Genomic DNA, 13959 nt, shown 5'->3' on the forward strand with positions numbered 1-13959 from the left:
TGCACTAAATGCTTTGCAAACTTAAATATAAAGCCAGCTCAACAAAACAAAAAAGCAAAGATGATCTGGAGCTGCCTAAATGTAGCCATAATGAGAAAAATATGAACGGATATGAGCGACAGAAAATACAGCAAGGCACAAATAAAGTTCCTTAAAAGAGCAGCGCAAGATCAGGTGCACAGTTGCATAAGCAGCAGGTCAGTTTTCTATTTGTGTATTCTATATGTACTGTACACTAATACGCAAGAGTGAAAAACCGATGCATTTCCTTAAAAGAGCATAATTAAAAAAACAACGCTTTAAACTGCAGATTCAAATCAGCAGGACGAGGTTTCCCAAAAGCATTTTAGCACCATAATCATACTGAAAACTTAACTAGCGATGTCCCGATCCAGTACCTTGATGCTGAGTATCAGCTAATGCCAATCTAATCTTATATTGTATTTTCGTACACAATACAGCCACATCATTTAGGCAAGATGTTAGTCTGCTAACAAATACTACAGTTTTTAGTATGTTTTTAGGAAATGTTCTATTTAATGGCCTATTTTTTTAAAGGATCAATTTATAGTGTGCTAAATGATGTACCAGATGATTTGGATGATTTGACTACCAGTTTAAAATGCAAACTAACAGTCTGAACTGATATGTTTTGCTTTTTCGTGGACTACCATTTTAGTGTGACCATGTTATGAATTCGTACTATTTTAACGCACGGCTGCCTGCACCTGTCTCTTGTTCTGAATGCCCTGTGAATTACTGGTTGTAACCCTGAAGTGCTGCTGGTAAAACAGTTTCCATGCTTTTGATTTAAACCAGTTGTGTCTTGCGAGTGAAGAACGTTGTGAACGTGTTCTACAATACTGTGGTCTCATGTCACTCACGGCATATTTTGGCATATATGTGATCCATTACAATACGCCTGGACTGGCCTCCGTCTGGATTGAATCAGGACATCGCTAAACTTAACACCAACTAGTCTTGCGAGGCCAGACACGATCTGGAGAAAACACATAGGGATAATCATGAGAAATTTGGGGCTAAATGCGGGCAGGAATGTAGACGAATAAGGCTAGGAACGAACTAGTGTGAAATTTCTAAAGCAATCCAATGGCTCGTGAAGGCGGAGCTCAAAGAAGGAGGCGATGGTGAGCTCACCAATTTTGTCCATCTAATAACAAGCCTGTTGTTAACCTGCGTAAGTTAGCTTGACTGAAAAGTCCTCCAAAAAAGTCCTTATTTTAAACTTGGTCCACTCAACAGCCATCACACATGGGCAGTTACTTCCACTCATACCAGATCAGGTACTTATCTCTCTGAATGGGGAGATAACTTATCCTAAAACTACTTTTATAGACAGTTCTATAGTTAGTTTGCTTTGCTTGTGCTCTCAATTGTATTTGGAATATTAAAAGAAGGATCTGGGGGTGAATTTTAAAGGGGGACATATTTCGCCACAATCCAGCTTCAAATGTTATAATAAGTTGTCCCCGGATATTTATTCTGGTTACAAGATCACGATTGGCCCCACTAGACAAGACACCAACATGCATTTGGGAAACTGGACTTTGGTAAGTATATATATTGTATATAGCCTCCTGCAGTGCTGCTATTTGTAAGAGCAGATCAAAAAGCATGGCAATGCATGCATATAAGCTTTGCTGCTGCCCACGTTGCACACAGCCACTACTATGCCAATGGCCACTGGCAGGAAGAGGTTCTACCTCATCGTCATACCCCCCTTTTCGTGACTGAATGACGAAGGTTCCTACGTGAGGGATGGCCACCTCCACCACCCGGGGTGGTGGGGCTGGGGTGGAGGCGGGCCCATCCTGCACTGTGTCAGGGGGAGGGGTTTGGGGAGGGGTCGCGTTGGACTCGGCCTGCAGGGACAGAGATGAGGAAGTGGTGCGAGAAGACTGAACAGAGAGACAAACAAAAGACAAACAGCTGGCAGATATGGAAGGTAAAATGGACGAAGTGCAAAAAATATGGCGTAAATAAATAAATAAATAAATGAATGAATAAAAATCACACCCTATTACAATCCAGGTCACAATGTTCATCTACAGAGATAATTCATTTCTCTCAATTACAAATGACCTGTTAGTAGACATTAATCTGTACCCCGAAGGATGAATTATCCCAGGAGCAGAGAGAACAATTTAAAGTGAGGGAAAAAATGCTAATTGTTTTTCCTGATTTAGCTTGTTTCAGAGCCAACTGGAAACGAACTACACACCAACACAAATAATACCCAAGTAACTGAATTGCAGGTCAAGCTCTCAAAGTATGTGGAATAAATATTCAATCCCCCCATGACCAACTCAAAGGCTCCACCCTCTGAAGAATAAAAAGGTAGAAAAAAAAGTTGTCAAAACACTGTAACCCGAATAATTTGAATACTCAAGGAAATAAAGGGAAATAAAGTTAATCGGCACAGCTGAACAGTTATTGTTAGCATATGAAAATGTTAAAATAAACGTATACTATGGCTTGGAGAATTCATGCCGGGCATCTCAGACATTAGATGAAGTACACTGATTACATTTATAGTACTGTGTTCAAATGAGAAACCACCCTTTCCTTTATTTAAGTCCCAGTCAAAATGTCTACCAAGTACAAGGACAAGCATTAAGTTTTCAGGAGAAATATTTGAGAAGAAATCTGAGACAGAAGATATTCTACTCACACAAGAAGGAGAAAGGCAAAGAAAAATAAGTGAAAAAACAGGAGTTTCTAAAACTGGCATTCAAAAAAACGATTAAAAGATACAGAGAAAACGGGACTCCTAAGCTGTCCCCAACAGTACCTTACAATGCAAGGATGTTCTTGTCTGTCCTTGCATTGTAAAATCTCTATGGGTCTGACCTCAACACTGACCCCAACAAATTGTGCCTGAGATTACATGGATTATGAGAAAAAGAAAATCCAACCAACTCTTAAGACTGAACTTTGGAGGTGTAGAAAAATATCCCCACAGATTTCTCTGAAAAACTGAAAGCAAGTCTTCTGCAAACACTGGGAAAACACTCAATAGAGGGAAAAAAAAAACATGTTAGATTTAGTTGTTAAGGCTCTGTTAAATGTTTTTTTTCAACATTTATTATAACACTGAAAAATGAATAACTTGTACTTAAGGACTTTATGCCTGGAAATTACATATATGAAGGTTGGTCTCTCTTTCTGCACAGCACTGTATTAAAGACTAAAGGACTAAACTTGTAGACTCTTAAAGTCTCATTAAGAAATACGACCTTTCATAGTCCGATACAAACGCCTACATCCCTGTCAAACTAATCTCACAGTGCATCCCAGTAGGTTCCTCTGAGTTCATAATGAAAAGAGAACAAACGAACTAAACAACCCCACAGGAGCCGACCCAGACAGCCCCTGTCTGGCTCAGTGCAGACATCCGAGGGGTAACTGTGAGAGAGAGCGTGTCTATGTATGTGTGAGTGTGGGTTCTTACAGCGCTGAGTAGTGCCTCGGGACTCTTTTCGTCCTGCTCGGCGGCAGCCTTGGAGATTGCTCTCTCTGTGTCCTCCTGCAGGTGTTTGGAGTCATCAGTGGGTGAAGGCTGCTCCATGTACTCTGGGTCCTGCTGGGGAACTGGGGGCCGACAGACAGTGACTCAGTCTCTTCTTAAGACAATTTCTCTCTACAGAGAGAAGTCTGTTACTCTGTCTCTACACTGAGATCTTTACTGCAAGGTAGCAATTCAATAAAATAAAATAAAAAGCCTTCAATCCCTGTTGTAAACATGTTCTGTGAAGGCCTCCCTTATTTCTTTTAATTTTCTCAGAACTCAAAAAGAGATCATTCAAAACGCTCTCTCTCGAGGCCAGAACATGCCAAAAACTTTAACAATACAAAATTTTAAACAAGCGGAATCAAATTAACTCAAAGAGTAAGCATTTAAAATGATTACGGTCGTATGCAAAGGTTTCGGCACGCTGGTCAAATGACGTGCTGAAAATAAGTGAACACATCCTCTACAGAGAACACACTTCTGCACATTTTTAATAAACAATAACTTTTATTTGTTGAATTTAACAACTTGAAAACATAATAAAATGTGGCCTGTGCAAAAGTTACAGGACATTATCTTATGTTGTTGTTTTTTTAGAGGTTAAACAAATAAATAGAAACTGTGCATTGAAATTCACCAAAAAAAGTGCCATATTTAAGTTGGTCCCTGCAAAGTGCTATGCTATTTTCGCTAATATGACTGCACGTATTCAAAGCTCTGCAAATGACAGATCTGTAGGTATTTTAAATGACTATGGCTTAAAAAAAAGGAAAATGAAGGTTTAACATCTGTTTATTGCTTGCTACAAAGTGCAATACATATATTGGTGCTTGAAAGTTTGTGAACCCTTTAGAATTTTCTATATTTCTGTATAAATATGACCTAAAACATCATCAGATTTTTCTTTTCATCAGAAACATCAAAAGTCAAACAAATGACCAGTTAAACAAATGACACAAAAATATTAGACTTGGTCATTTGTTTATTGAGGAAAATGATCCAATATTACATATTTGTGAGTGGAAAAAGTATGTAAACCTGTAGGATTAGCAATAAATCTGAAGGTAAAATTAGTCAGGTGTTCTCAATCAATGGGAAAACAATCAGGTGTGAGTGACCACCCTGTTTTATTTAAAGAACATGGGACCCATCAAAGTTTGCCCTTCACAACACGTTTAAGGAAATGTATCATGGCCCGAACAGAGGAGATTTTTGAGGACCTCAGAAAAAGAGTTGTTGATGCTCATCAGGCTGGAAAAGGTTACAAAACCATCGCTAAAGAGTTGGGACTTCCCCAATCCACAGTCCAACAGACTGCGTACAAATGGAGGAAATTCAAGACCATTGTTTCTCTCCCCAGGAGTGGTCGACCAACAAAGGCCTCTCTCAAATTGGCTAATGTTAATGTTCATGAGTCTACCATCAGGAGAACACTGAACAACAATGTCGTTCTACCAAAGAAGGTTAAAGAAGAATAAAGTTAATGTTTTGGAATGGCCAAGTCAAAGTCCTGACCTTAATCACATCAAAATGTTGTGGAAGGATCTGAAGTGAGCAGTTAAATGTGAGGAAACCCACCAACATCCCAGAGATGAAGCAGTTCTGTACGGAGGAATGGGCTAAAATTCCTCCAAGCTGGTGTGCAGGACTGATCAACAGTTAACAGAAACGTTTAGTTTCAGTTACAGCTGCACAGAGGGGTCACACCAGATACTGAAAGCAAAGGCTCAGATACTTTTACCATTCACAATTATGTAATATTGGATGATTTTCCCCAATAAACAAATGACCAAGTATAATATTTTTGTGTCATTTGTTTAACTGGGTTCTCTTATCTACTTTTAGGGCTTGTGTGAAAATCTGATGATGTTTTAACATCAGATGATATTAACAAACATCTGATGATGTTTTATATGTTCTATTTATTCATTTTTACATACTGGGGACAAAACATCAAGGCCAGAGGACACATTTTATGTTTTATTTTTTCCCCCAGTATACTCCATTCAGCCAATAAACAGTAATTGCGCATTAAATGTGCAGAAGTGTGCTCTCTGTGGAGGATGTGTTAACTACACGTCATTTGACCAGGGCGCTGAAACTTTTGCATATGACTGTATGGCTCTGCACAGATTATTCCACTTTTCTTGAGATACATCAGCAACATTCATCATCAGTTCTATGTTGTACACTTGTCAAAAATGAGAAAGTAGGGATGGGTCAGAATCTTGAAGTCTTGTATCCACTAAGTCTTCACAAACTGTGTTACAACTATAACGTGAAAAGATTAGTAATGTTACCTAAGGTGAAAACGGGTTTTAAAGCCATACAAACTATTAATTCAATTTAATTGAAATGCCTATCTCTAGCTAAAAACAAGATGATGCACAATTTATATAAGGCTTTATTTAAGGCTGCCCATTTTAACTTACCTCAGTAAAACTAAATGATCAATATGAAGCATCATGAAAATGTTTTCAAGCAGAGTGAGGTTATATTCTGCTGTGTTGTCTACTTATCATAGTGAGTGAACATGTGGCGCATGTGCTGGAGACTCACCTGTGTTGTCTGGAGGGCTGGGCTCGGTGCTCATGGGCCGGGGGGCCACGGCAGCTGCGGCCGCAGCCAGAGCCATCTTCTCCTGCTGGGCTTTCCTGGCCTGCATGGCATCCCACTCCTCCAGCTCACGCTCAAACAGCTGGTTGTCCTCCTTCACATACTCTTTCAGGTCCGGTGGGAGCTTGTCCAGACCGCTCAGCATCTGGCCCGTCTCTTTATCGAACTCCTCTGAGAGAGACAGAGTCAAGGCAATCAGACAGGATGGCTCTTGCATACACTTACACACACTTACACATGCCTTTGTTCACTCACTTAACGGCCTATTGGCATTAGGTAAATGTCTTATGCAACCCCCTGCCTTCCAGATGTAAAAGCTCAAAATCAAACATACGCTCGAGCACACAAAAGCTTTTTCATACAAGTGCACTATTTGCTTTAAGAGACATGGATATTAGAAAATGACAGCTATCAAGTCATGAAGGGGAAATGAGAGAATGAAGCGAAAAGGGCAGGGGTGGACTTACCTTCTATGAGGAAGGGCTTCTTGTCATTGATGTACATCAGGCAGTAGGCACTGGCGTTGCGGTAGCCGCCAAATGAGTCCCTCACCAGCTCCTCCCATGAGGACTTGGTTACAGAGATGTCGTTGTACTTCATCCAGCAGCGGTGGTGAGGGTCGTAGATATACGCCCAGTAGTGGCCCGCATTGGCTTGACCCTCATGAACCAGGACAGCGTGTAGCCGGTATGGCACCTGAAACACAGGAACAAAATTATCTACAAAGCACTCTGGAGGGTTTAGCTTTGAATAAGGTGTTATGCTACCAACAGTGACTTTGACTTTTGAGATGTATGCAGCACATACTATGGGCCAACGTACAGCATAACTAAGATATGTGAGACTTTATGAATGCAATTAACAAACTTTTTATTTTCATTTTTATTTAGACCACACAAACTATCCAAATAAACATGCTACAGTTGCAGTAGCTGCTCTATTTATACTACAGTCTCTGCACTTGGCAACGTTTGTCGCTGTATATGCCATAACTTACTACAGCCAGCATGAGATTGTTCGCTATTAACATGGCATACTAAGGACACGGTATCATAATTCAGAAATCAACTAATAAAATCAGCTTATAAAGTATGCAGAGCAACAGATGAACTACAGTCTATAACTGCAGAACTACAAAGTGCACCTATATGGTAAGTGGGGCTGAAAAGAAAGAGAGGAAATGGACTAAATGGACTGAAATTTTCAGTCACAGTTATAATCACAGTTATGGCTCTGGCTTTATTCATTTATTTATTGTGCTTTTACGACAACGAAGGATTAAAAATGCTGAAAGGACAGCAATTTCATCTTTCTAATCTTTCTGAATGATGTATTTGCATGCAGAGATTTAATAAAACTCACCTGCATCATTGACTTGTCCGAGTACATGAGCTCAATGGTTCTGTGGATTCTAGATATACTTCCTTGAAGATCTATAGATATACAGAGTTGGTTGATTAGGAACACACAAAGCAGCAGCACAGTGTACATACGGAAACATTTGCATCTTTTAGTATGTGCGTGCTGTTGTTTCTGCTCCGGTACCTCTAGTGTCATTTTCCACCTCATTCCTCCAGCGGTGCAGGCAGCCCTCCAGCACTCGAAGCTCCTCCTCAGTGATGTGGCGTGGAGCAGGGTGCATGGGCAGGTCTGGGGGCACGCGTGACTGCGTGAAGGGCTTGTGGATGGGTGCACGCTGTTGTTGCTGCTGCTGTTGTTGTTGTTGTTGCTGCTGCTGCTGTTGTTGCTGTTGTTGTTGCTGCTGCTGCTGTTGTTGTTGTTGTTGTTGTGCCTGGGGTGCTGCTCCCGAGATGTCTGGGGGGACTGAGGAGCCCTGTTCCACCACACTGTAATGAGAGGAGAACAGAGCAAGAGGTGAACACCAAGAACTGTGTGCATTTATTTATGTTTGGTAAACACAACAGCCTGGGATAAAATAAACCAAAAACTGACAAACAATGGAAATTCAAACCAAGAGAACACAGTGGGGGGGGGGGGGGCGTGTCCTGTGACTCTTGATTTGATACATAGAAAATTATAGAATTTGGAATAACGGTGATCCAAATATGATGGTTTATGGTTTATCTGGTTAGCCAACAATCCATTTTATTAAGTCTAGTAATAAACAAAATTCTACAACTCTACTCCATCAATCAAATTTAGTAATCTCTTACTTCTAATTTCAACCACTTATCACCAAACTTACAATAAACTGCTCATTCCTGATTTAACACCCCTCTCACTGTTTCACAACAAAAGGAAAACACACGTTTTCCCGCAGGTTTTCAACTACTCTCTTAAAATTATACATTGTTTGTACATAAAATTATACATTGTTGTACTTATGCATCCATGGTAGACCAACTGGGTTGGAAATGGGTTTTTGTGTGTCGAGGGGTTTGTTACTGCATTTAATCTACATAAATGTAAAATTGGACATTTGTAAATGTTAACTTGCAACCTGCAATAGTAACTGTCTATAAAAATACTAATAAAAAGCCTGATATGAGAAAAGAACTAATCCTTGCCTCGGTGCAGGAGGCACCTGTGCAGTTGTGCCACCGGGTGGTGCTGATGTGTCAATGTCCTCTACAGGGGAAGTACACACTGGCTTGCTGGAGGCAAACTCCATTGCATACTGAAGGACATCAGCCAGAGGAAACCTCTTGGGGCCAGAGCCATAGCTGAGATACCTTCAACAGTAGGAGAGAACATTCTGGTAAATGCTGATCTCACTCAGGGGAAAGAGCAAGAGAGCAGGAGAGAGAGAGTGAGTGAGTGAGTGAGCGAGCAAGCGAGTGTGAGAGAGGGAGAAAGAGACTCATCTAGATTTCAAGATCTATAAATGGCAGCTGAACAAACCATGTTGTTGCCTCGTCTGCCACACCGACAGAGAGTCTCTGCTAAAGCATTCATGAAGCATATCTCTGCCAAATTCCCTGACAAATATTTACAGTGTGACAGCTTTTGATTAAGCTACTGAAAGCATGTGTGAAGTCTAGAACAGAGACGTGTATTCAACTCCTAGCCCCTAAATTTCACTCCTTATGTAAGCCAGGCTAGCTGTGTCAGCCTCACCTCTCCAGCCGCTGCTGCAGGACAGTCAGATGTTCCTTCAGTCTCCTGATCTCTTCTCGTTTGAGCCGTGTGACGTCTCGATTCCTGTCCATGTACCTGAGGAGAGGCAGCCAAGAGAGATTGTCTCAAATCTACGTCTTCAGGTCTAGTGCAGCTGGATTAGCTTTACCTATGGAGGTACTGTAATTTAAGTGACTATGAACAAGATCCATTTTATTAACTGTATAAATCTGGAATGCTTCTATGTCTCAAGCACTAACATTAAGTAATCACCTTCTAAATTACCTAAAATTTACTGGACCCTGAGGTTCCTTAATAAAGAAGACATATTAATGTTAATTTCTGCTAGCCTGGTAATGGGGTTTTCAGTGTTATGCTAGCATGAAGATAACAGTAGTTAAGATTTAATCTTAACACAGACAGTTAAACCTTTGGACGTTAAGTTTTGGATACTGGCTTCGCCGGTAAAGGTTTAAACTGAAAGCCTGTCTATGAATATTACTGCAGCCTGATAGCTTAGCTACATGCCCAACATACTCTAATGAGAAAACAATTTTGATACAACTAGCCCTTAACCTCTTAACCTCAACAAAGTGTTACTAAAGCAGAAATGTAAATGTTCTTAATTTGTGACATTACCCTGCAGTCTTACACTGTCCTGTCCATCAGACAGTAAAAGTATGGAGGCTGGGGGAGTGGGCATGGTTATTTGAGTATTTGAGCGAAGGAACATTTGCAGCAAATCTTAACAGTCTGCAGAATAATATGCTTTCTGTATGAGGCAGAGACCCTACACCGCACAATTTCTTAGATGGTAGACACAGAGATCCATTTGAAAACGCAGTTTTGTTAATCACATGTCTAAACATAATGGAACAGTAAAAACTGCAAGCAGACACGGTCGTGCTCCATGTTGTTATTGTGACCTTTGTGGTATAATGTGCAGATCAAGGCTGTGACCTTTTAATCCAGGCTTTTTAATCCAGTCTGTGGAAACTTGGGTACACATACTTCATACCATACAAATTGGCTAAAGCCTTATATATTGCATTACAAAACCTCTCACAATGAAGGATAAAGAGCCATAGATGAAGCCACACACCTGTCCATGTAAAGCATAGGAGGAAACTCCAGCTTGTTGTGAATCTTCTCAGGCCTGCCTAAAGCTTGGTTGAACTCAAACCTTGACAACTCGAAGGTCAAAACCGGTGGGAGCTCTGTGAACCAGTGCTGAAAGAAAACAAAACATTTTATATATATATATATTTTTGGGTGATTTATGGTAGGTGTTCTTTTTAATAACACAAAGCAAGTTTAGAGTTTATGACAATGCAAACTATTTTGCATTGCTAGCACATATACCTTTCATTGTGCACTCGCACAAAAAAAAAAAAAAAAAAAAAACATTTATCTTCAACCTACTCAGGAAGTTAAAATGCCAAACGACATACAAGGCACAAGAGATGCTTAACATGATAGGGAGAGTATAACGTGCCAAAGCATTTTCACTGATGAAAAGTTATGAGCAAAATCTTTCTCCCAATTGTGCCTCGTAAACACCACATCCATAAGGAGTTGCTCATGTTCTGGCAGCTGCTGTACGCAGCCAAAACGATACAAATCACTTTCTTTGCACCTGTGCCCAGAGGACAGCCCAGTTCTCAGGTTTCACTGAAGTTGGACTGTGGCATGCTGTGGGGTTTAACTCATTCTCATTAACCAATGTTTGCCTCAGAGCAAAGATAATTAGCAGAGAGCAGCTGCTGAGATGGCCCAGTCAGGGCTGGTCCCCACCATTAGCCCAGGCCAGTGGGGAAAGGGGTCAGTGGCAATGGTATGCACTTAGGTTTAAGTTTAGAGAATGAGGTCAAAACAGTTTATCACTGCAATAAAAAATTATGTCCAATATGGCAAACTCACAGGAAAAGGAAAAAACGTTCACAGTAATTAGCATGTAATGGTTTTCTTTTTATTATATTTTTATTCCAATTATTCTCATTCTGGACAATAATAAAGGCCCCTGTGTGTGTGTGTGTGTGTGTGTGTGTGTGTGTGTCTATATATATATATATATATATATATATATATATATATATATATATATATATATATATATATATATATATATATATAGATAGATAGATAGATAGATATAGATATAGATAGATAGATAGATAGATAGAGAGAGAGGGAGAGGGAGAGGGAGATTTTCTCTGTTTAATGGCCATTTTGACTGGAAATTAAATAAATTTCTCTTATCAATCCTGACCTCTTGTCCAGATTTGGCGGAGTTTTCTGCAGAATGCAAAGACTCAATCTCGCCCTCCACCATGGCTGCCTCCAAACACTCATGCAGGTCTTTGAAGCCGTTCACCTGTAACGGGTACTGCCCAAACATCTCTGTGTTCTCAAATTTCTTTCCTGAGAGGGGGAAAAAAAAAAGCAGACGCAGCTCTTAAAGTTACCATATACCCTGTTTTTCATTAAGTGTTCTGTGTCCACTCACCAAGTCCTGACTGCAAAAGTCAGTCATGACTAATGTGACTGAGCATAGCTGTCCACACTACAACCCCACTATAGAAACGGTGTGTTTTAGGCATCAGGCCAAAGACACAAGTGCTGTCCAGGATTACAGCTGACTGAGTTCTCCTATGTACCAACATGTAGTATGATAAAGACAACCAACAGCTAGAAAACAGTATGAGTCAGTTTTCCAGAGTCCTAAATAAAGTGAAAAGGGGAATCCCACTGACAAGGTCATGCATTTAGTCCAACAAAAGGCCCAGTCTGTTTGTGAACAACCAGCCCTGTAACGATGCAACTAACACCGCCACATGACACAGATTTAACCATACCGTGGATAATGTAATAAGCTCAAAAACATTGAGGTAGTCCATCTCCCAGCATATACTATAACAAAAATGATCCAGACAGCCCTTATAATACAGCGCATAAGGATATGTTTTACTCCTTTTATCCAACTGAAAAAAGTTGCCTGTGCTCTTTGAAAGACAATCAATTTATATGAAGAGAATAAAAGAAAAAAGTCTGTACCTCGTGTTTTGTACCCTGTCATTTGCTCCTCTGTAAACAGCATGTCTTTGATTTGTACGTTAATGACCACTGCTCTCGTTGGCCTTCACAGCAGGGGGTTGGGCTGGTCACTGTGCCATGGCTACCCCAGAGCACAGTATGTATAGACCAGTAATGTTCAACTTGACCACATCCATTCACAAAATAATGAGCAGATGCCAACCAAGGATGTGATTACGCAGCAATGTTTAATGCAGAAACCTTGGAATCTGCTTTGAAAGTAGCTTTTATCTTCTGGTTTGCCTCATTAATATATTGCTAGCCTTGAAATAGCGATTTGTCTGTCCTGTTAGCATCACACGAAAAGTGGTAATGGTTAAAATTTTATAGCAGCTCTTTAGATTAAACGCAGATATTTGTGAAACAGCAGAAGTGACAGTGAAAGAATGAAGGCTGGGTGAGTGGGTGCGAATAGTAAAAGCTTTTTGGACCATTTTAGACCATTTCTACTGGGTCATTCATCGTGAAATAACACACAGCATAAAGGGGAGCCAGTGTATATAAATTATGTTTAAAAAAAAAAAACACACCAAAAATGGTTTTGTCCTAACAGCGATTAAGTGCTTTTATCACAGCACTTAAAGCCAGTGCTGTCATGCATAATCAGCACAATGCCAATCAGCCATCAAGGATCAATGAAAGTCCTTTAGATCTCATTAACACTGGGTCACCTTTTGCCACTGGGAGCAGGGACTGTCTCTGCTGCAGCTGCAGAGGTGAAACTGAGCATAATTCATAATTCCGTTGCTGACTTTCTCCCTCACCTTCGAGAACACCTACAGCCAGAAATCGCCCGTAGAACAGCTCCACCATCGGGTTCTTTGGCTTCTCTCCTTCTCTGTGAAGTGGGGGAAGAAAGAAACACTGAGCCACAATGGGCCAATAGGAAATCCTCTGTGTTAGACTAATAGGAGCACTTTGGCTGTGTGGGTGTGCTTCCTTGCCTGGGCCATGTTCAGGGGTTAGTCAATGGAACTAATTAAAGTCATACAGTAAAATGCAGCTCATTTATCATCACAAGGTCTAGCTAATGGTTAGAGTACAGAAAATCTGAAGGTCATACATCATTTTGATTGATAAGGGAGCAAAGTATGGAAGAAAAGAGCAGAGGGATCAGCTTTGTGTGTCATAAAAAGAAGTTAAAGTGATGACTGTCTTCTCCTACTGGTGAAGACAGATGTGGGCCCAGACTTACCGGTCTTCTTCTGCCTTCATCTGGAAAGCATCTTCCAGCCAGTCTAGCAGTTTGTGAGTGAACTCACTCACATCTTGCTGTTAAGAGACACAAAAACACACATACAGGTCATGAAAAAGCTAAATGTAGTGAAGGACAGGGTTTCACACAGGTGACACTAACAGTGTTACTAGGAGTGAAGCAAACAATGTATCGCTCAATACTATCCCATCAATTCAATGTGCAAATAATATATTCAAAAACCTACAACAAATAAAATATTTTAGTTTTGATTATTAGGGTTTGCCCATAGAACATTTTACCTATTTCAAATATTTCAAATAATTTCAAGTACTTGAAATACTCGGAAATACTCTGGAATCATCTTTCATAAGTAACCATAATTAGGAATAAAGTATTTTTGTTACTGCACTGCACAATGTCCAGTAGGTGAAAACTGTGTAAG

At 40.2% G+C, this 13959-nt stretch overlaps 1 protein-coding gene across 3 annotated transcripts in view; it reads right to left on the reverse strand.

Moving 5' to 3' along the window:
* usp25 (ubiquitin specific peptidase 25) overlaps positions 1 to 13959 on the reverse strand; it is a 49156-nt gene that overhangs the window by 16188 nt on the left and 19009 nt on the right. For 2 of the 3 annotated variants that reach the window (XM_017711911.2, XM_017711910.2), the window contains exons 8-18: positions 13515 to 13591; positions 13084 to 13157; positions 11496 to 11647; positions 10329 to 10456; positions 9227 to 9322; positions 8677 to 8841; positions 7694 to 7995; positions 7511 to 7581; positions 6616 to 6844; positions 6092 to 6319; positions 3473 to 3612 (exon numbers count right to left, since the gene is read on the reverse strand). In XM_017711911.2, coding sequence (XP_017567400.2) covers positions 3473 to 3612; positions 6092 to 6319; positions 6616 to 6844; positions 7511 to 7581; positions 7694 to 7995; positions 8677 to 8841; positions 9227 to 9322; positions 10329 to 10456; positions 11496 to 11647; positions 13084 to 13157; positions 13515 to 13591 — 1662 coding nt within the window. Of the gene's footprint in view, positions 1 to 1724; positions 1884 to 3472; positions 3613 to 6091; positions 6320 to 6615; positions 6845 to 7510; positions 7582 to 7693; positions 7996 to 8676; positions 8842 to 9226; positions 9323 to 10328; positions 10457 to 11495; positions 11648 to 13083; positions 13158 to 13514; positions 13592 to 13959 lie in introns of all 3 variants that reach the window. The other variant, XM_017711909.2, reaches the window with a different exon arrangement.

The sequence above is a fragment of the Pygocentrus nattereri genome, chromosome 18 (genome assembly GCF_015220715.1).
Source record: "Pygocentrus nattereri isolate fPygNat1 chromosome 18, fPygNat1.pri, whole genome shotgun sequence".
Lineage (NCBI taxonomy): Eukaryota > Metazoa > Chordata > Actinopteri > Characiformes > Serrasalmidae > Pygocentrus > Pygocentrus nattereri.